At 38.3% G+C, this 23,847-nt stretch overlaps 1 protein-coding gene across 1 annotated transcript in view; it reads right to left on the bottom strand.

The window, feature by feature from the left end:
• znf277 (zinc finger protein 277) overlaps nucleotides 1–23,847 on the bottom strand; it is a 44,042-nt gene that overhangs the window by 2,039 nt on the left and 18,156 nt on the right. The window contains exons 5-11 of the mRNA XM_080191057.1: nucleotides 20,618–20,709; nucleotides 19,391–19,501; nucleotides 14,163–14,295; nucleotides 12,339–12,406; nucleotides 8,905–9,001; nucleotides 3,470–3,512; nucleotides 1,505–1,679 (exon numbers count right to left, since the gene is read on the bottom strand). Of these exons, the coding sequence (XP_080047183.1) occupies nucleotides 1,505–1,679; nucleotides 3,470–3,512; nucleotides 8,905–9,001; nucleotides 12,339–12,406; nucleotides 14,163–14,295; nucleotides 19,391–19,501; nucleotides 20,618–20,709 (719 nt within the window). The remainder of the gene's footprint in view (nucleotides 1–1,504; nucleotides 1,680–3,469; nucleotides 3,513–8,904; nucleotides 9,002–12,338; nucleotides 12,407–14,162; nucleotides 14,296–19,390; nucleotides 19,502–20,617; nucleotides 20,710–23,847) is intronic.

Here is a 23,847-nt window from a genome sequence, read left to right as displayed (position 1 = left end):
TACCCCCGACCCAGCATTCACACCAACACCTCATCACCATCCCGTTGGAAATTCTTCCAGCTACCAAGATGGGAATTGAACTTTCTACAGAGGGCAGCATGGTGGCACAGTGGTTAGCGCTGCAGGAACTCTACAATTTCATGTCAGAGGGCAATTACGTTTACAGAAGGAATTTACATAAAATGAGTCCAAAAAAACAGTGGAACAATAACCGATGCAATTTAACAGAATAAGTGCAAAAAGGCAGAGAAACGAAATGGTGCAAACGCTACACAAATGTTGGCAAAATTGTTAAGGGTGAAGTTAAAAAATACTTCGGGGTTCCAGTAAATCCAGCACGTTCTCCATCTCAGCATAGCAACAATCAATAACACAAACATATTTCTGAACTACTTAGATGAGAGAGTAGGAAACAAGTGGTGGGAGTCATGCTCAGACTGTGGAGAGCTCTGGTCAAGATAGCAGCTTTAATGTCATGTCCAATTCTGGTCACTAAGAGAAATGAAGAATAAAATCTTGGATGGAGTTCAGAAAGCAGATACAGCATCGATCCCTTGGCATCAGAGAACCAAGTTAAAGGGAACAACTCAGGAAATGTGTTCTTGAGAGAAGACAAATGGAGTTGATGTACAAAGATATAGGATAAAAACATTACAATCCATAAACCTAGAACATTTCTTCAAATATAAACCACGACAAAAGTTAAAATATCATATGATCAAACTAATGAAAAGCAAATTCAGGACAGATGCCAGTCATACAGTCATAGAAATTTACAGCATGGAAACAGGCCCTTTGGCCCAACTTGTCCATGCCGCCCTTATTTTTTTAAATCCCTAAGCTAATCACAATTGCCTGCGTTTGGCCCATACCCCTCTATACCCATCGTATCCATGTAACCATCTAAATACTTCTTAAAAGATAAAATTGTCCCAGCCTCTACTACTACCTCCAGTAGCTTGTCAGGAAGCTATTTAGATCAAAAGTTATCAATACTTCGAGCATATTTCCAAATGAACAAGTGGAGGTGAAAAACCTACCTGCAGGAAGTCAAAGCAGTCCTCCTGCTTCTCGCTGCTCATCTATAGAGCCCTCACTCAGTAAGGGTGCAGGAGAGGGGAGTGGCAAGCAGATGAGTTGGTGAGCAGGAAGTTTGGCAAGAGGATCTCAAGAGGAAAGACTCAGGAGTCGCAGAGGCTGCAGAGGGTCAGTTAAGGAGCGGTGAGAGGCCACAAACTAGAAGGTTGGCAGTGAGAAGGTGGGTTAGGCAGCAAGAGAGGTTGGCAGTGAGAGAAAGGGTCACAGAGCAGGAGGGACTGCTCCAAAATGGCAACAATCAGATATGACCCTCTTATCAAAACAACATGAAACTATTTTAACATGAAAAATGCAACACTGAATGAGAATACAGGTCCCATTAAATGACTGACGCTGAAGTGAAACAATGTAAATAAAATGGGGCAACATAAAATGGGGACTTATTGTATTTGAATTCAACACTTACTGTGGCTGATCCCAGGCAGATCTGTCCAGCAGTGACATTATGTGGCTTGTTTCTGTCATATGACTTACAACTTCTGATTTTGAGCTAAATGTTTTCCCACACTCATTGCAACGACACTGGTGAATTTCTCTTCTGATAAAATTCACTAATTTGACCTGCTGGTAGAAGTTTAAACCTGTGAAAAGTGAAAAAAATTACTGCTTGTCCAGCATGTTCAGGATGAAATACATTTTGGCTCTGAATGACCGGGTGGTACGGTGGCACAGTGACCAGCACTGATGCCTCATAACACCAGGGACTTGGGTTTGATGCTGGACTTGGGTGACTGCCTCTGTGAAGCTTGCACTCTCTCCCTGTGTCTGTATGGGTTCCCTCCGGATGCTTCGGTTTCCTCCCACAGTCCAAATGTGTGCAGGCTAGGTGGATTGGCCATGGTCAATTTCTTCTTAGTGTCTAAAGATGTGTAGTTTGTATGGATTAGCCATGGTAAATGCAAGGAGTTATGGGAGAGCCTGGATGGGATGTTCTTTCAGAGAGTTGGCGCAGACTAAATGGGCCAGATGGCCTCTTTCTGCACTGTAGGGATTCGATGATGATTCTATGGAATGTTATGATGCATCTCAAATTAGCAGTTGGAGTACTTTATTATAAGCTAACAAGGGACTTCCTCAGAATTTTGGAGATTGCACTGTAAGCAGAATGCAATGTTTCCTTTCATTTCATACTTGGCAAAAACTGCCAATAACAAAAAAGTGTGTTTCATTACCAACGCAACATTCACGAAACTCTCAGGTAACACCAGCTGTGAAGAATTCACAATCAAGGCCAATCAACATCTTAGTCAACACACACTTTCAGCAGGCGTTCCTTGGTAAGTCAGGAACAGGAAGTGTTTTTTTTCCTCTTCTATTCTGAGCCCACTAGTGCAGAGGTCCTCTATGCCACCTTGACTAGTATCCCTGCTGAAACCAGATAACTCAGAAAAAAAATCAAATATTGAACTTTGAATTTTATTGGGCTGTATCAGATTGAAAGATTTTTACTCATTTGGCCTAAAGGGGATTTTCAGGTTGAGTTATCTTATAATGATGCCACAAAGTTAATTCTGGGTCATAGGAATGTGATTAGGACAAAGGCTACCAGGCAATAGTTTAAAAAGAATTATATTTCTCATATTCAAAGGTTGATTTAAATTCTGCCTACATAGACAGTCAATTAAACGTTACAGAACAATTCACTCACTTTGTCTCAGACTGGTCCCACAGTCTTCTGATTTTAATCTGCTCTCCTGCCAGGCCAGAAACTGGAAGAACCTTTCTGGAAAGATGCAGATTGAGCTGCAATTACACTACTGAAGCTTGGCTGCCATTTTAATCATGGGCCTGATAAAGGAAGAGGTTATAGTTATCTCAACAGGCCAACCCTGTCTACAACAGGGAAGGAATTGTCCAATTTTAAACAAAATATTTATCTTTCGCTTTTTTTTTTGTTTATTCCTTTTTTTCCTACCTGAAAGGTTTTAGATGCCACAAAGACGATGTGCTGAGGTTTACTGCTCAGTGGTGGACAACTAGAAATTAGAACACAGTAGGCAACTTATTGTTCCTTCCTTTACAGTTGGGGATCACTCACTGTCCACTGGACACCTGCATTGGACTGGGGTAAACACAGTAAGAAGTTTCACAACACCAGGTTAAAGTCCAACTGGTTTATTTGATAGCAAAAGCTAGTGGTGTTTGCTACCAAATAAACCTGTTGGACTTTAACCTGGTGTTGTGAGACTTCTTGCTGTGTTTAACACATTTGAGGACAAGAACACTACGTAGGAAAACTGTGGAAGCAAACTGAAGATCCACATTTCACAGATTGCATCACCATGCCATCCCAATCAATAGCAGAAAGCATCAAACTGATGAAGTACGGAATAGTGTTTGCAAATATAATGGATTTAATATGTATACATACCCATGTCTGATTTCAATTTCAGAAGATCAAAGTTATGAGCTACCTATAAAACAGGAAGCGCAGCTTAATGTTGAACATTAAAAAAAACCACAGCAGTAAGAATAAAACTGCAACCACACCAACCCTAATAAAATGTAAATTATATGTACCAAGTTAAATGTGAATCTATGTGTTGTCAGAACAAATAATCTTTATCCTTTTTTCCAATCATATTTACAGTCATCTATTCAACATTATGTCTTATTTTACATACATAAGTAGGATATTTCTGGATTAGTGCTTCATGAATCCATGAATTATCATGGCAGTTAAATATATTTATAGGTCAGATGTATGTGTTTTACAACAACGATTAAAAGCTATTACTTTTGGTGTTTAAGTGCTAAAGTTATTAGAAAATTACTTTGTGACAAAGTCTACAAAAAGGAGGTAGGATGGTAGTTCATAAAAACGATGTAACAAATTATTCCTTCAAATATTTGGGATATTATTTTAAATAGTAAACTTGGCAGACGGAATACAATGAAGGAAAATGTGAAGTTACACATTTTGGTAGGAAAAATTGAGGAACTGATTTCTTAAATGGAGAAAGACTGCAAAAAGCTGCAGTACAGAGGGATTTGGGTGTCCTTGTGCATAAATCATGAAAATCTAGCTTACAAGTTCAGCAGGTAATAGAGAAGGCAAATGGAATATTGGCCTTTATTTTAAAGGAAATGGAGTATAAACATTGGGGAGTCTTGCTGAAACTATACAAGGCACTAATTAGACCACACCTGGAATACTATGAAGAGCTTTGGTCCCCTCACCTAAGGAAATATATACTTGCATTGGAGACAGCAAAAGTTCACAAGGTTGATCCGGTATGGAGGGATTTTCCTATGAAGAGAAATTGAGTAGGTTGGGCCTGTCCTCACTGGAGTTTAGAAGAATGAGAAGTGACCTTATTGAGACAGATAGAATTTTCAAAGAGGTTGACAGGATAGATGCTGAGAGGTTATTTCCCTTTGAAGGAAAGTCTAGGACCAGAGGGCATTATCTCCGAATGAGAAGTTGCCCATTTATGACACAGATGAGGAGGAATTTTGTCTTTCAGAGGATAATGAATCTATGACACCCTTTACTGTACAGGACTGTAAAGGTTGGCTTGTTAAGAATGTTTAAGGCTGAGGCAGACAAATTTTTCGTCAGTGAGGGAATTGAGGGTTATGTGGATAAGTCAGGAAAGTGGACTGATCAGTCATGATCTCATCAAGTAGCGGAGCAGACATGATGGGCCTAATAGCCTACTTCTGTTCCTATATTTTCTCGTCTTCAGAAGCTTAATTGATATGCTGTTAATAACTCAGTCTGAAATTTAGACGCACAAAATACATATGGTGAGAATCTGCCTTTCTTCAATGGTATTAATGAAGAACGCTGTGCAGGTCGTGCTGTTAACGACCCACGGTGCAGACTGCCTCCCTGGTGGGAATCAACACAAATTAAAGACATTTTAAAGTTAATTTAAGAATGATGTTTTCCATTTGCATTTCAAAAGCTAAAATGTAACTTCTAAATAATGTTTTTTTTCTATTTTGGGGATTTTTTTCTTGAAATATCCAACTGATCTTTCTAATACGTGATATGATCTAGAGTTTATTTGATGTACTGAAATGTGGATGCTCTCTCTGTCCATAACCTTGACAACATTTACAGATTGGTGCCTGGGATCAAGGTTCTCCATGAATTTGTAACAGCAATCCTTAAGGACCATGCTGAATGAGATTCCAAATCTGTCAAAAATTAAGCTATTATGCTGTGTTTGCAGGTGCAGTTATAATTCGGTTGAAACTGTACAAGCTTTTTTTCCTGCAACCTCACATGCTAACAGATCTTCATCCCATAAATCTAAGGTGGATTTAAATCCAGCAAAAAGAATATAACACTCCTAATTCTCTTCACTCTACCCCCTCCTTCCAATCAGCTAGCCCACTTAAATATATTCTGTGTCAAGATTACAATTAATCAAATTGACAGACGTATAATAATTTCACAAAATGATCTTATTAAATATCAATGCAATGGAATTATTTCAAAATTTTCGACAGGAACAAAGTTGAATTGATGTTAATTAATACACACCTTAATGGTCATATTTAGCTCCCTTTTTAGTACTCTCAAGTTTTCTCAAGTGCTGTCTATTTTTCCTGTAGATATGCCATCCAGTTTCTTGAATGATGAAATAAGCAAATTTTATGAATGACCGATTCAACAGGCCAAATGGCACATTTATGCTCCTATGTCTTATGGTTTCATGGACCTCCAATTGAACAAATTACAAACAAGATTCCACTTAAAGGTTAATAGGGATCAGATCCAATGCAAATTAAACATGAATTGACAGGCAAATTAAAAGACAAATTTCACTTTGGTCAATATGACAAAGAAACACCTTACTGTTACAAGCAGCCCCAGGTGAGGTTCCCCGAAAGTTGTTGATCCCTGCTAGAGCCCTCGATTTGTTACCACCTGGCTGAGATACCCCACAATTGTTACAACCTGAATGAGATGGGATGACTAATTCTGTGTCTTTATTCAACCCCCCTCTCTGCAGGTTGCAACAATGCTTCATCTAACAAGGTTCCCTTTCCCTTAGATACCTTTTCCAGACACAATAGTTATGTTTACAAGGAAGCCAATTTAACCAGGCTTTTTTGAGTTAAGAGCGTAAGTTTATTAACTGCTAAAAAGGTAAAGAGAAATGGTCAAACACACACATTTACATTCATATGGATTAGAAGAAAGAATTGAGTCCAATAAGAAGTAAATATAAATAAAAAGTTAAATGGAACAATCCTTAATTTGCGAGTAGGTGGTGATGTATTGTTTTTGATAAGCGAGGGGATTAAGGGTTATGGGGAGAGGGCGGGAATGTGGAACTGAGCCGCGACAGATCAGCCATGATCTTACTGAATGACGGGGCAGGCTCGAAGGGCTAGATGGCCTACTCCTGCTCCTATTTCTTATGTTCTTATGTTGTTACAGACTGATTCCAGCATCATTGGCTTCTGTAGGCGAATAGCTGATTCTTCGATTCAGGTGTTCTGTAGTTTGGTGGGGCAATTTCAGTTAATTTTTAAGCTGCGTCCTTCTGCTGGCTGACTGACTTCCACAGTGTTTGAAGAGAGTTTTTATATGTTCGTGCAAAAGATGCTACTTCCATTTTGCACAGGCATTTCTTCTGTTATTCTATCTCACACGTACAATGTTTTTCCTCACAGCATGCACACACATACAGGGCAGACAGGCCTGGAGCCCCTTTCTTTGTATATTCCAAGAGGAAACCAGAATACACTAGTTCATCCAGGCAATTATACCAGGGTCTTCAAGATAGGCATTATATCCCTTTGTCTTTACCAGAGATGGTAATCAGTCTTTAAATGATTTTAAAGCATCTCATCTGGAAACACAGGGAGGGGTTCCATTGTCACTTGGAGAATCACCACGCAGCAATTCCTGCCAGTCTTTGGCATCTTTGGGATTTGTGTCCATTTTAAAATATACAAATCAAAGTCCAATACTCCTGTGTATAATTTCATTGTTTCTTCATCTTCATTGCGTCACTTACACAACCACAACCATGCCCATCACTCCCCAGACATACATAGCACCGTGTAGCTGCACAGTTACACAATATGCTGCCCTTTATTCATGAAGGGTAAATCAGGAGTCCTATCCTTGATTTCACGTGTACAATTATCATCAGCAATGCACATTTCTATGCATCTTCTCTCCCTTGGGGAATGACAGTCTGGATGATGCAATATTCCAGAGTTCCTTTTCAACCAGCCAACTAAATCACAGTTTTACCACTGCTGGGGAAATACCCAGCCCTTTAGCTCATAAAATCTCAAAATCTCTGAGCTACTCACAGCTTTCCAGATTTTAGATCTTTTTTGTAAGTTTGCACATTACTCCAAGAGCTCCAGTCTCCTTTCCTGTCAAATTGAAAATCTGAAAAGGATATCGTCTTCTCACAAGAGTTGCATTCATCTTTCAATCTCTGTCTGCTTTCTCTTTGTGTCTGCATCCATGTACTAATTAACTTCACCCTTCAGATCAAATGCTAACAGTCGTCCTTTATATTTGCCAGCCATACAGCTTCTTTCTCAACTTCCTTCCTGGTGCAAATTGTTTTCAGGTCAAGAATCATCAGATACCATGCACAAATATTTCTTGTTATCAAGTAAATGGCCATTGATCCCTTTCCAATGATACAAATCTTAAAAGTCCTTGTCAAACATTCTTTAAACAATTAAAGATGCAAATAGTAGTTTGGTGGTACAGAACTTCAGTATTGTTGAAGAAAGATAATTTTGTTACCAATTTTGTCTTGCACTCATCAGGACAATCACAAAAATACCAGTGTCAAGGGAAACAAAGACTTCATACTTCATGAGAAGAGAGTAATGATAGAATGGCAAGTGAACTTAGATTGGTAGAGGCATCACCTTGGAGAATGCATCAGTTGATGATGATTGACAGTTAACACCAAGCATTTGGTGAAGCTATAACACAGGATGACTAGCATGCCAAACTGTATGTACAATAAATTAGATAGAGGTAAACAATTCCATAACCAATGGATCAGTTCTAAACTCCGCAGTCCTGCCACATCCAGCCGTGAATGGTGATGGATAATTAAATACTTCATTGCTATAACTGTTAACTTTCACACAACAACCCCAGGAAGTAAAACTTGATAGGCTAAACATTCATCTTCTGTATTGTATTATTTTGTAAGTGGGGCATATGGAAGTGAAATCTGCCAGGAATCTGGGCCTTGGCTTTCTTGTTCATGTAGGAAGGGGACATTGATCTTCAATGGGGAAAGGAAATCCTGTTCCGCTTGTGAAGTAGGTGTCTGAATTTTCCACAATTCTTCATTATGATCCTATGGAACTTTGGGCGGTAATCTGGGAGAGAACTCTGTCTTACATGCCATTCCAATGTTACTTTTAGTGATGTGCATTGGATTACGTGACCTGGAAGCAAATTGCTTGATGCTCTTTCCAGTCAGAAATTGTGTATTGCAGTGAAAAAGACAATGAATAAATAATACCTTTAAAAATGTGTATAATAAAAGTTGGTAGTTAACCAGATCAAATACATATTGCTTCATCTAAATCAAATTTGAGATTTTTATTTTTTTCTTAGGAAACACAGTAGCTCATTTTCACAATGTAACTTAAATGTGGTTAGAAGAAACCACCATCACACATTTAAATTGTTTTTCTCCCCCAAAAATTGGTGATTTGATTTAAAAAAGACATGTTCAGACTGTAGGATAATGTCACTAGGGGAATGTAATAAAATCCCATAGATTACGTGGTGTTTTCATTTGTTAATTGGAGAAGTTACATATTCTATGCTGTTCTTTTACTGAGTTTTACCTTCATGTGAAGTTGCAGTTTTTCAGTTGTATCTTGTGCTTTCTCACAGAAGAGGCAAACAGCACACACTGGAGGGCCTTGCCAATCAGACCAATCACTATAAAAATAATGTAAGAATAAAGCTACAGAAAATGACAACATATTTGTTAAATGCAATAGTCCATAATGGCTCAATAAAACAATCTACTCTTGTTCCTAATGCTCTGATTAAATACCACCTGAACTGTCGAAGGCATAACAGGATGACAACTGGAGCCCAATCTAAGGTATTAGCTACTTGCAATTATTTATGGTACTTGCACAATTTAATTTATAGTGAAACAGATCCCAAGAATCCACTTTACTTTAGAACATGTATCTATTTCACTTCTTTGTTAGGTGTAACAAAAATCAAGGTTACAGATAAAAACAATGCAAGAGGAGAAAGAAGAAACTGCAATTGGTAATCTTATTAGAGTTTATGGAGACCAACCTGAGAAGTATTTTGTACCATGTTAACCATAACAACTGCAAGAAACTACAAAGGGTTGTGAATCACCCAAACCAGCCTCCCGTCCATTGATTCGGACAATACTTCCTCGGAAAAGTAGCCAGCATAATCAAGAATCCCACTCACCCTCTCATACTCTCTTCCATCTTCTTCAGTCGGGAAGACGATGCAAAAGTCTGAGATCATGTACCAACCGATTCAATAATAGTTTCTCCCCTACTGCCATCAAACTTTTGAATGAACCTACCTTACATTAAGTTGATCTTTCGCTACACCCTAGCTGTGACTGCAACACAACATCCTGCACCCTCTCCTTTTCTTCTCCCCTATGTATTCTATGAACGGTATGCTTTGCCTGTATAGCGTGCAAGAAACAATACTTTCCACTGTATACCAATACATGTGACAATAATAAATCAAATCAAACAAACTGGTTGCCAACTTGGCTTCACAACAAATAAAACTAAAGCTTATTATCCAAAAATTTACTAATTTTATGGACAAGTTTGCAGCCTGAAAAAAAATCTTTGACATTTTACTGCCTTTGAGTATAATTTTAGTCTCACTGGCAGGCTTCTTGTGACATACCCAGTGAGCTGCTGAATGAGAAACAGGACTTTCTTGCAAAAAGGTTTCCTTTTGTGCACCCATCTGTTCCTTTCTCTCCAGGAAGGTGATCCCAGTTCTCCAATAACATTCCTCATGAGCCAGCCACTAGAAAATGAGGGACTGCTGACTCTCCTAATCTTTATCCTTGTGTTCTCTTGATGCCTCCCAACATAATGACTAGCAAGTAATAGAGTGGTCACGATGCTGGACAATTAAAACCAGAGGTCATGAATTCAAGTTGTGAAACTGAATTTGTGCACCAACACTAGTAACCATTAAAACATCTGGACTGATATAAAAAACCCTAGCTGATTCATTGCCATCTTCCAGGGAAAGAAGTCTATCATTCTGACCTAGTCTGACTTGCAAGTGATTACAGTAATCCTTGATGCCCACTCAAATGTCCTAGCAAGCCACTCAGCTGAAATGTGACAAGTGATGTTCCCCAGGGATCTATATTGGAGCACCAGAGCAGAGCAGAGGCTTAGCACTCTGTGATGAGTGGTTCCCTACCTGAACCTTTAAAGCCTTTATTTGTCCAATGATTACTATAACTTTTTGTGCCAGACTGGGGAAAAATCTCTTTTTTGTGTTAGAGTTAATGTATTGTAAAGCCACAAAAAACAGTGCATTGGTGGCAATGCCACACCAGTGTCCTCTCACTACCTTTTACTACAGGTGGAGAATGTTGCTAGGCTTTCAATCCTCTTGATGAGTAGAACGCAAACACAAGAGATGCTTATACTTAAATCCAACCCTCATACTTTTATCAGGAACATTAGAACTGCTGGGCTGTAGTGATATCTCAACATTTTATTCAAGTCTAATTAATCTATGATCATACAGTAAAACTTGACATACTATTTATCTTGTCAATGATACCCTTTCCCACAGAGCCATCACCTGGAACCCATAACTTATTCAAATGCAAAGCTAGTTATAGCTTGCTGAACCAGGTATTTTGAGTATTATGTTCAGCAATGGAAATTTCTGACATGTTCCACTACAGTTCCTCCACATGTTAGATTTTGGGCAAGGGATGCAGGCTGGATGTGAAGTACTTTCTCTAATGCAGTGAGCGGTAATAACCTTGAATTCATTGTCTACGAGGATGATGGAAGGGGAGACAATGAATGATTTTAAAAGAAAATTGAATGGGCACTTCAGGGAGATAAACTTAAGAGGGCTATAGAGATACAGCAGAGGAATGAGACTAATTTGATTGTCCTATAAAGAGCTGGCATAGACTTGATGCACTGATGGCCTCCTTGTTTTGCAAAGGTTCTATTTTTGTATTGCCAACCAACTCAGTCAAATTCTAACAACATCTTTTCCATATTACAATTGCCTTTGGTTCTCCTGAATTTCTGCAATTCTGCAATTTTTTTCCATGAGGGAATTTTAAAAATTTCACCACAATTACAAAAATTGTTTCTGCCAATAATAACTATACAAATGTACTCGAGAACCAGGCATGCGTGTTGTCCTGACAGTTTATGAAGTGCAACTGAATGAAAATGAATTTATTGCAAACTGCTCCATTACTGTTTGATGCTGAAAAATCACTATGAAATTGCTCTGAAGTATCATGGTTACATCATTTTCTGCGACATGAATTGGGAAGTTTAAAAAGTTTATAAACACCAGGAAAACTAGAGGTACAGATCATGAAGGGTGGAGTTTGATATAATCGCCATTGATGATTTTCATTGGCAATGTGCTCATGCAATACAAATTTCTTTTGACAGAAATATAAAATGGCTCACCAGGATGAGAAAGATGGAAAAGAAATGAAAGCTACAAAGCTATCACTGAGTCAATAATATATAGCATGTGAAGCAGCTCATAAACACAACAAATGTAACTGTCAGGGCTTGTCAACATTTCACCAGCTCCAAGTGTATTCTGTGCCAAGGCATGGCATGCTGTTAGTGAGATGCCACTGTGCAGAGGGAGAAACAAGCTTACATCATTCATTTTTTTTTCCCCCTCTTGGCTGATGAAAGAGAGGAATGAGTCAAGAGTCAGGAAGCAATCTCTTCTTCATTCTATTTTTCTCATGAACAAATCTGAACATCAGTTACAAATTTTCAGACTGATTGAATTAAAAAAGTTCTTAATGGTATCAAAAATAAATAGGTGGAGTAAGGCTGCAGATGGAAAGTATAAACTTCAGTCTTGTGGTGTATGACTTAATATGAATCACAAGACTACATTAGTGCTTTGTAATTTCCTCCCAGTTCCTTTGGTTTATTTGCAAAACAAAGTTAATTTACCCACTAAGAACATGCACAAAGTGATAACGGCAGCAGTTTGAAACCTTAAAACCACTTACTCATTTTGCTCTTCTATCATTTCTCTGTCATCTTCAGACTGAACCTCCTCCCAGTTCTTCCCAAGCTCCTAGAATAATTAAACATTAGTTTTTCCAGATGTGAGGAGAAATCTGAAGTGTTCTTGTTTATTTGATTAACCAGACCATCCCTTTAGAATCTTACTGATATATTGAGGTGATTGCACAGTTTTAAGCCATAAAACTGCATTAAAACACAAGTATCCCAACTCTTTCGCTTCACATTTGTAAGTTTTCTGTTGTATATACTTTCTTCAGATTATTTTACATAATAAATGGAAATATACTTCACAGTACAGCAAATTATTTTGACATGAGCAGTCAGCTCAGTTTTAGGTAACCAACATGAGCTCCTTAGGTTACTGTCCTTGGCCCAACCTCCTTCAGCTGCTTCAGTGACCTTCCTACCACCGTGAAGTCAGAAGTGAGAATGTTTACTAATGATTGCACAACGTTCAGCATGAAAAATGATCTTTATGATTGTATTGAATAGCACAGCAAGCTCGATGGGCTGAATAGCTTAGTCTTGTTCCTATTAAGGCTATTCTGGAAGTAAAACAGGGCAGTCCAGTGTAAGTGAAGGGATTATCAATCTGACTTGAATTGTTATTTCTTCATATCTCTTTATATTGTAATAATGTTGCTTTATAGCCATTATACATAGGATATTATGATTCAAAAATTACAATATGTTAAAATGATGACCATTGAACTTTTGAATGGCAACTAACCCTCATAGCACTGGCAGGTTTTAATGTTAAGTAGCCACATGCCTATTGATAAAACGTTTGGAGGCACACTGTTGCAAGCTTATTTTTGGATTTCACAGCAGGTTCAACATTATAGGTGCAAGGTTATCAGCTAATTTTGCAAAAGGAAAACATTTGGCTAAAACATTATCCTTTTTAATTAGAGTTTAGAATCATTCTGGTGCTCAATGATACAGAATCAAATACAAGACTTATAATTAGTAGTTTCACTTTGTGAAACAGCAATTATTGTGATGAGAGAAGTTTGTGATAACAAAACAGGGCATTATAGAGAGCTTGTTAACCGATGGAAAAATAAGTATTTGGAAAAGCTGAATGGTAATGAAGTGAATCCAACTACGTCCACTCATGTAATGTAATGTGGAATTGTCAGATAATAGTTGTAAGAGAATGCAAGTATCATATTGCATTGTGGAACAGGATTCAAAGCGGTCATCAGCCTTAATGTTGCAGCCAGAATGGTAAGGTGTTTTAGTTGCCAACCATCAGATATGGTTGTAAATCCTATATTTTAAGAGTATGCTTAAGCATTATTCCATCTACTTGATAAATCTATGACTATCTGACATAAACTTTTCAAAAACTTTATTGGTTTTGAGGGACAGAACATCTAATCATTAATAAAAAAGCATCCTTGAAAACACATACTATCAGTCTGAGGGACAGCCAGCAAAACATTAATCATGAACATCTGATGAAGCAGTTCTCAATAACACCATGGGCTTACTAAGCAATTTAACTTAAATCAGTTTTAAATGTCCCATGACTGCTCTTTTACAACCAACCTAGTCAGAGTAATACTGAATAAAATTATTTCCTTGAGTTCAGTCAACATTCCAAATCTAGTTGTGTCAAAATGACTTTTGCTGATAACAGCTGTGGAGATGTTTGAGTTATTCTATTATGTTAATTGAGATATTAACCCATTTAAAATATATTGAATTTCTTAAACGTGTGCACCGATCTCACCGACAGTAAATTTTTACCCTTATACTGTTTTAAAAAATTGGTCTCTAAAATTACACAAAAATCTTACCAAATAGTTGATGGTATAAAATTTGTCATATTCATGATTTCTGGCATTGATTCTGCGATGCTGTTTTTTCCTCATGTGATCTTTGAGGGTATTCTTGTCACGGAATGTTTTCTCGCAATATAAACATTGCAAACTGCAGGAAAAAAGGCATTTGCCGATAACACATTTTGCAAATTCAAAACTCTTACTTAAATACTCATTGAGCAAATAGCTGTAATCAACCATGAAATCATGTGAAAGATCAAAAACCTTAAATTCTTCTTGCAGGTAATTAGCAATTATTTCTCTGTAGCGGTGTAATTGAATTGAGGCCAAGATAAAAATAACTATAGACAAAGTAGACATCACTCTTTAATGCTTCATTTATATTGATTCAATATCACAGTCAAGTGCTATCTGAAAGTCTCATAGGAACAACAGCTAAGTAATTCAACAGAATACATAAATTCATCAGCAAAGAATCAGCATCAACATGAGGAGAATAAATTCCAACAAGTTTTGATCTAGGATGTATTGCATGAATGAATAATGAAAACAGAGTGAATTGTAAAGGGACTTGGATAAATGCTCAAAGGGAAAAAAATATTGCAGGGTTGTGAGGAAATATTGCTCTTTCAAAGAATTGATATGATGGGCTGAATAACCTCCTTCTGTGCTGTAGCATTCTGTCATCTCATTTACATTTAATTCCTGGGGAGACATGTTTCTGAATCCGTTGGGAAGAAATAAGGGAGGGCTGGTGGCAGTGTTAGGTTTGTCTGGACCCTTGGACAATTTGTCTGAATACTAATTTGGTAATGCAAGTAAGTAGTAAGAAGTATTGGGCAATTTCAAAAGCTACTAGGGAATTAACACGGTAGCACTATAATGCAATATATTTTCAGTTTATTTTTCTCAAGATACTCTAGAGCAATAAGCTACTTGTCACCAATCACATCCTAAGAACATAAGAAATAGGAGCAGGAGTAGGCCATCTAGCCCCTCGAGCCTGCCCCGCCATTCAATAAGATCATGGCTGATCTGTCGTGGCTCAGTTCCACATTCCCGCCCTCTCCCCATAACCCTTAATCCCCTTGCCTATCAAAAACCTATCAACCCGCGTCTTAAAATTATTTAGCGAGGCAGCCTCCACCACTTCAACGGGCAGAGAATTCCAGAGATTCACCACCCTTTAAGTGAAGAAGTTCCTCCTCAACTCTCTTCTAAACTGCCCCCCCTTTATCTTGAGGCCTTGCCCTCTAGTCCTACTGTCCTTTCTGAGCGGGAAGAGCCTCTCCTCACTCATTCAGAACTTCACCCGTACAATTTCATTCATCAGTCCAAGAAATCCATTTGAGAAATGTAGGTTGTTCCGAAGAAGGTTTTTCACTGGATATGACAAAAATGTGGAATAAGAAATAAAATACATTAGGCACAGGAGTCATTTGGCTCAGCCAGATGCGAAAGCAGGCTCCAAAAGTGGATAGTGGAGGCTCCAGAGAGTCAGCAGCTGACTTTATTGGTACAGGCATGGATCTCTGGATGCTCCTTAAAGACAAAAGATGATGCACAAACAGCAGACTGATACAAAAATGCTGAGGCTCATATTCTACGGCCAGAAACAGATGGTAGGGATCATTGAACCAGAGGCATCTGCATCTGTCCATCCAACAAAGAGGCTTTGAAACCAATCAGTACAAACAATATGGATGTTTGATTACTGGCAATCTGGCCCCTGGGGTGGTTAGTCCTCTAGGACTCTCACACTCTGAGATGAGTCCCACCTGGGTCTCAAAATATCAAACTTATACCAAAACAGAGCCAAGTCCCATTGATGCCTCACCTTGAGGCAGGTCTGGGTGCACAACACCAGAATAGGTTTTAAAAGGGAACGGAGTGGCAAAATTAAGTGCCATTCATTAGTGTGAACACACATTAAAACCACTTGGTAACATATGAAATGTGGTACTCTGAAGTAAGTGTATTCTTTCTTTTCATTGCTTTTCAAAGGAAGCTTGGAGGTCAGTTTGCAATACAGACATATTTAAATCCATGTCACCTTAAGCTGGCCCCTTCAAAGGGACACCATCAAAGGAGCAGTGTTGCATGTGGACTCAGCTGGGAGTGTAACACTGGTTTAAATTTTCTTCTGTTGTGCAGCCTTATCAGTGAATCACTACCATTTCCTCTTCGTACTGCTCTTGTTCTTTCTCTATTTATACCCACTGAGAGTCCCATGGGAAGGATTTTATATCAGGGGGCTAGGAAGAAAAGATTTCCCTCATAATACTGGTGAAAGGCAGCTTGTAAAATCTTTTCTGTCATAGCCAAGATGAGATTTTTCTAATTGTTTCAGTCAAAGCTGATGTTTCAAAATGTTTGTGGACATTTATTTGTAGCCTATGAACTCAACTACTTCTTGATTGGCACGTGATGTTTAGCTCTCGGTCTAAATTTAATCTGTTGCAATTCTGCTGTAAATGCAGAAATTTTAGGAAAAGCTGGTTTTGCCCTCATTTGTATTTAAGCACTACTACAGGCTGGCTGCATCCTCTGCCAGCACACAACTCTGTTGGAATTTACTATGTATTCTGGAATGGATATTAACTTTGGTATATCCAATCTTCACCTCAAAGTCACAAATCTGAACCCAAAAACCATTGGAATTCCAGGCCCTCAATTTTGTGTGTACCAGTATGGCATTATTTTCAAAGGTCTTAATCATTGAAACAACCTACAAAACATTAATTGTAAAAATCATTCTGAAAAGGAAAATTTGTAACAAAGTGTAAGCTAGAGAATTTTTAAAAATTATTAATTTGTGGAATGTAGGCATTGTTGGCAAGGCCAGCACTTAATACCCATCCCTCGTTGCCCATAAGGTGTTGGCAAGCTGTCTTTTTAAAGCACTGTAGCTGGTGTCCAGATACAATAAAACAGATAGGATCAACGTGGAGTCAATGCGCATACTTTTTACCAGCTGACAGGTGCAGTAGCAACAATGTCGGCATCACTTGGATTAACACTTATTTTCAATCTTGGAAAGGTTGAAATGGCTTGAAAGTTAAGAGAACAAAGCTGCACTGATGCCATCAAGTCTGTTTACTAATCCATTAGGATCCGGACATTTGTTGGCCACCACCTTTTCCGATTTTTCAAGGATGACAGAGAAAGATTCAATAATTCTACATATTGATAACTCGAGGCAAAATACATTTTTGGATCACTGGGATTTATTTATATTGTCAGATTTCCTATTCTTCTCGTCATGGTGAGGTCGGGCTGTACTGTTGCAAAGGGGGAGGGAGCATATTTCCACTGAAAAGCTTTGATGATACGTTTGTGGAAATGTGCTCTGAGACAAGGGAAATAAGTGACTTTTGATTGGTTAGTGGAACATCAACCCATTGCAGACAGACAAAAAAATAAATTTGCTCCACCGACAAATTATTATTGACATAATATGTATATGCAAATAAACTGGAAGAAAATGGCTGTTTGGGTGAATAGTGGCTTAGGTGCATATGCTTTCATTGGCTTTAAATCACACAAAGACCATCCATTTGCACAGAATTAAAACTTGGCCCATTGTGTCTGCCTGGTCAAGTGTGTCGGAGCACATTGGCAATGGATTCCAATCACTGAACAAGTATACAGAGAATAAAAGGAGACCTTTCAGGTGGCATGGTGGCATAGTGTCTAGCACTGCTGCCTCACAGTACCAAGGACCTTGGTTCGATTTCCAGCTTGGGTTACTATCTGTGCGGAGTCTGTATGTTCTCCACTGTCTGTGTGGGTTTCCTTCATGTGCTCCGGTTTCCTCCCACAGTCCAAAAAAATGTGCTAGTTAGGTGCACTGGATATGTTAAGTTCTCCCTCAGTGTCCATGAACAAGTGCCAAAGCATGGTGACTAGGGGATTTCACAGTAACTTCATTGCAGTGTTAATATAGGCCTATTTGTGACACTAATAAATAAACTTTAAACTTCAAATAAACAGATAAATAGGCCCTACTTTGCTGTGGGTAAGGAACAAAAAAAATTCTGTTCCTTAGAGAGGAGAAATAAGACAGAAAGTGGGTCAACCTTATCCCAGACAATACATAAGCACATGGTTGCTTTAACAAATATAAATTCCATTAAAAAATATCTTTACACATTTATTTCACCATTTATGTTGCTTTTGCTACCAGAACATATACAAAAAGACCCCAAAAAGTTAATGTTTGATGGTATTTCCTAGTTTAATGCTGTTACTCACCTCCTGACTCCACAAAGCCTATCCACCATTTACAAGGCACAAGTCAGGAATGCGATGGAATACTCCCCACTTGCCTGGATGGGTGCAGCTCCAACAACACTCAAGAAGCTTGACACCATGCGGGACAAAACAGCCTGTTGACCGGAACCACATCTATAAACATTCAATTCCCCCAACACTGATGCTCAGTAGCAGCGTGTGTACTATCTACAATTGATTGCACTGCAGCAATTCACCAAAGATCCTAAGACAGCACCTTCCAAACCCACGACCATTTCCATCTAGAAGGACAAGGACAGCAGATAAGTTGGAACACCATCACATGCAAGTTCCCCTCCAAGTCACTCACCATCCTGACTTGGGAATATATCACCATTCTTTCGCAGTTGCTGGGTCAAAATCTGGAATTCCCTCCCTAACAGCATTGTGGGTCAACCCGCAGAACACAGACTACAGCAATTCAAGAAGATAGCTCACTACCACTTTCTCAAGGGCAACTAGGGATGGGCAATAAATGCTGGCCAGCCAGCGACACCCACGTTCCACGAATGATAAAAAAAACTTGTGCATCAACCTGAAGGGCTGACAACAATCAAATCTTAGTTCACTTGATTAACGGTCTATCAACCAAAAGAGTTTTAGAAATTGTTTGTAGCTGTTATGTTGGGAGCAGTGGCTTGCTACTGGGAGCCATTTTAAAGTTTATTTATTAGTGTCACAAGTAGGCTTACATTAAACACTGCAATGAAGTTACTATAAAAATCCCTGAGTCACAACACTCCAGTTCGGCTATCAGCTTTAGGGTCGAAGAAACAGCATGAACATCAGGTAAACTACAGCAACATGATTTTCCATCCCCTTGAGATGAAACTGTGATCAGAAATTCAACAATCCAGGACTAAATCTGCATGTCAGTACCCTGCCACAATATCGAATGGAGCTCTATCCTTGCTTCAACATCTGTATCAAAAACATTGAAACATGCATACTTATCCATTTTCTTCTGCACCAAATCCAGGAATTCATTGCAGTACACAATATTGTCTGGTAGGCCCACATTGAAAGAATGATCTTTAGCCATGTGATTGAAGAGAATAGCCCTGAACATATATTTAAAATAAAACTGAAATCAATATTTTTCATTCAAGTCCTTACCTTCATTATCACTTCTATGATATAAAGTTGTATTAACATTGGCAAGTTATTTTGTTTGCACTTTTGGAATGGAGTTAGTTTCTAAAATGAACAAAAGTGTAACAAGTTCAACTCCTTTTAAGCTTGGACATTTAATGACTTGAAAAGCTTCATGAAATAAATTTTGTCCACCAACACTTTGTTTCAGAAAGTCCTAATTTCCAAAAAAAGTTTTAATCAAATTAAAAACAAAAAGAACACATATTGTGTGCTGTATTTGAATTTAATCATCTTGGCATTTTTAAAATTCTCTTCATTGGAAGTACTACCTGAAGACCCCATCATCACAAAAAAGCCTAAGCATAACTCTGTGTGTGTGTGTGTGTGTGTGTGTGTGTGTGTATATATGCGTGCATGCATGCAAGAGAGAGATAGCAAGGTGAGCAAAGACCACAGAACTTGGAGAGCTATTTATGTAATGACCCAAATTTGTCTTCCAGAGGAGAAAAAAAATCTCATATACATGATAATTTATTAAAATGTCAACTTAGTCATGTGTGCAGGTCTTTGCCTCTGTCTTCTGGTGCTTCAACCTGAACTGTTTGCTTGGCAGTTTTTATTAGTGGTGACTTGCAATTGCCTTCCATTCCCAGGTGCAGGGTGAGGAAGCGTGTTCATTAAGTGATCAGAATGCATGAATGACAGAACAGAGGTACAGATGATTAAGGGCCTGCCTGGGGATTATGGCAGTTGCCCTGAAAGGGGGAAGGAGGGGGCAACTAACCAACTAAGCAAATCAGCCCCCCAGCGTAATAACCTATAAATATATGAAAATATATTTTAGAATTCTCTCAGTAATCAGTGGAATATGGTACAATGCTGTGCAACAATGCAACGTTGTTCTCTTGGTCACAAGTGGCAATTAGTTTAACATTCAGCAATTTGAATCTCAGAAAAGGTGTGTGTTTGAGGAAAAGAAAGTTAAAAGAAAGTTAACTATTAAAAAAAGGAACTTGAAAATTTCATAGTCACTTGAATATTCTTAGGATTTAAAAAACACAGCTGCCTCAGAAAGTACAGACCTGTTTCCTGAAAATTCTTCATTACAGAACATACATATACGAGCAAAGCTGCTGTCATTCCTTTCCTGCTGCTGCTGTTCCAAAACCTCTTCCTGTAAAAGAGGAAACAAATCAGAAAATTCATGCTGACCATGTTATATTCTTCATAGAGAACAACAAAGGAAAAAAATAGACGAGACAAGCAATCTGTAAAATTATTGCTGACTGGGTGATATTCAATTTTAATTATGTTCATGTTCTCACAGACTAGGTAAAGAATACTCATAGAAACAACGAATGATCTATACTTACTGCGAGAGAAAAAGAGCTAACTCATACAAGTAAAAATAAAATTCTATTTCAAACATATCTTTAACATAGAAAATGTCCTGCATTCATTGAAAGATGAGAAGCAGATATCAAATAGAAGAAGAATTAGGAGAAATGATGGAGTGATGCTCAAAACGCTAGTTTTAAAGAGGCCCCTGCAGGTGAAGGAAAAAGCAGTGAGAAGGGTTTTCAAGATCTTCAAAGATTAGGTGACAAAGATTAAGATAGCTAAGGCTGCAGCACCATTGTGTGGTGGAGGACAGAGGGTTCAGAATCAAAAGACCAATGCTGAGAAATTAAGAACATAAGAACTAGGAGCAGGAGTAGGCCATCTGGCCCTTCGAGCCTGCTCTGCCATTCAATAAGATCACAGCTGATTTTTTTCAGCTCCACTTACCCGTCCATTCACCAAAACCCTTAATTCCTCTACTGTTCAAAAATGTATCTATCTTTGCCTTAAAAATATTCAATTGGATTGGTGGAGTTTGAAGAGATATAATAGGGAAGGCCCTGGGGAAGAATTTAAAATGAAGATGAAGCCTTTTGAATTTGTTGTTTAAATTTAAGCATATTTATTTATTCATCACAGGTAGGCTGACATTAACGTTGCAATGAAGTTACCGTAAAAATCCCCTATTCACCACACTCCGGCACCTGTTTGGGTACATTGAGGGAAAATTTAGCATGGCCAATCTACCAAACATACACATCTTTGGACTGTGGGAGGAAACCCACGCAGACACAGGGGGGAAGTGCAGACTCCACAGAGACAGTGACCCAAGCCAGGAATCAAACCCAGGTCCCTGATGCTGTGAGACAGCAGTGATAACCACTGTGCCACCATGCCATTCCCATAAGAGCGGTGGATTAGTGTCTGAAGAATTAGGAGAAATGATGACAATGATTTCAAGGATAGCAAGTGAGGCACGAATGGGAGTGAACAATACTGCAGAGATGGAAATAAAGAAGTCTTGGTGATGAACAGAAAATTACATTTCAAGCTTAGCTTAGGTTTGAGAAGCACAGCAAATCCCAACAGGTAATTCAAAGAGCAGAAGGTGATGGTTTCAAGCCTCACTGTCTTGAACATCTATTTTACAGTGATAACTAGTGCACAACTGACAGGACGCTGTCATGTCTGACCTGTTTTTGGATGAGACATAAAACAAAGTCTAGTCTGTTTCCTTGCATGGACAAAAAAAAATTCAGGGTACTATTCAAGAAGAATTAGGGGAATTCCGTATTCTGGCCAATAATTCTCCAACCAAAAACAAAAAAAAAGAGTGCTCAGTTATTTGCTGGTTGTGCAACTTTGTTGTTTGTATACCGGTAGCAATGCTTACCTGCAAAATAATAGTCACAGCACATCAACAAGTAATTTATGGTTTGTACAGCACTGAGGCTGAAACAAGGTGCTACGTTTGAGAGAAAAAAAATTCTTGTTTTTCATTGTATATTTTAAAAAGTTCCAGGAATATAATGCAAAACTCATGCTTTGTGAGTTATGCTTTCATATCTTTCAACACTGAGTAAAGCAATTTAAAAATCAGACCATGGGCTTTAGTCCAAAAGCTAATGGATAACAGGAAATTCCTGTTATTCCAGGCTAGACAAAAACAATTTTTGATGAGCAGTTTGTACTTTGTGAACCACTATAATACATTTTTTTTAAAGAAATGGAAGTTATTAATGATCAGTTTTCATTTAAAAGGTGTCATCAAGTGAGATGCTATTTGTATTTAAAAGATTATGTTCATTTTCTGTCAGTAGCTTTAAACTTGTAATTATTTACATCTGTGCTAGTTATCAGAATAGAATTTTTGTTGTGAAATCAGGATACACTATGTCATTTCTGGATCTGGTCCACATTTCTAAACACAACTTGATTTGAGTCATTACAGAGTAATAATGCAGCAAGCCTACTTCAATAATCAGATTTATTTTCTATTAAATTACATTTTAAAACATGGTTTTTTGCAGATTTTGCTTTTTTTTTCCTCAGTGGGTGGTTGGAGTGATGGTTTTAGACATTGAAACCAATCCTTTAGGCGAGTATTTGCTCTGTTTTTACCACAAAATGCTTTTACTTATCCAAATAAGGTATCTATGTAATTTCTACTCGAAGAATTGTAGTTGAAAGTCAAGAATTGCACAGAGAACCCAGTTAACTGCATTCCTAACTTGCTGATTTTATCAAAAGAAAAACTGCCTTTGCAAAGCATCTTTCAAATTCTCAGTATTCCAAAGTGCTCTGCAGTCAATTAACTATAAGTTTAATTATTTTTCTGCAGGAAAATGCAACAACCAATCTGTGCATAGCAAGGCACCACAAGCAATGAAATAAATTATACCGGAGGAACTATCCATGTCCTTTCTAGAAACCTTTCTTTTGTGGAGTTCAGGCTTTAGAAATAATGGTGCTGTATTGTGTTTACAATGATGCGCTCTGTGAAATATGCTACAAACAAGGAGTTCTACCACTTTACAATCTCTTGGTCTGGTCCACGTTAATCTGAAGCAATGTGTTTTGACGTGACAAGTCCAAGTGCAGATCAACATCCAACTCAGACACCTCGTTCAAAGTTGGCACCTTTACACAGAACCTGAAGCCAATCTGCAGTCCATGAAGATCTGATGTAGAATCTGATCTTGGCAATGGAGTTCTTGCCTGCTGGTTGGAAAATTAAGAGTCCTGCAGCACCTCTGTTTGGAAATGCCTAATAGGATTAAGTGACTGTCAGGCCAATTTCAGGCCATGTCTGGGATTCAGGACCCCAGGGGCATAAATACTGCCCACCAAGTGGTGAAGTCAAATAGAGGCTGTCAGCTCACCAATGCCAACAAGTCTGGTTGCTGCTGGTGAAGAACACTGGGAGATGCCTAAAATCGCTGAAGGACCTGGGCCACAGATAAGAAAGAGT

This window comes from Carcharhinus amblyrhynchos, chromosome 6 (genome assembly GCF_965287045.1).
Source record: "Carcharhinus amblyrhynchos chromosome 6, sCarAmb.v2.hapA, whole genome shotgun sequence".
Taxonomy (NCBI): domain Eukaryota; kingdom Metazoa; phylum Chordata; class Chondrichthyes; order Carcharhiniformes; family Carcharhinidae; genus Carcharhinus; species Carcharhinus amblyrhynchos.
This window is presented reverse-complemented; position numbering and strand designations above follow the sequence as displayed.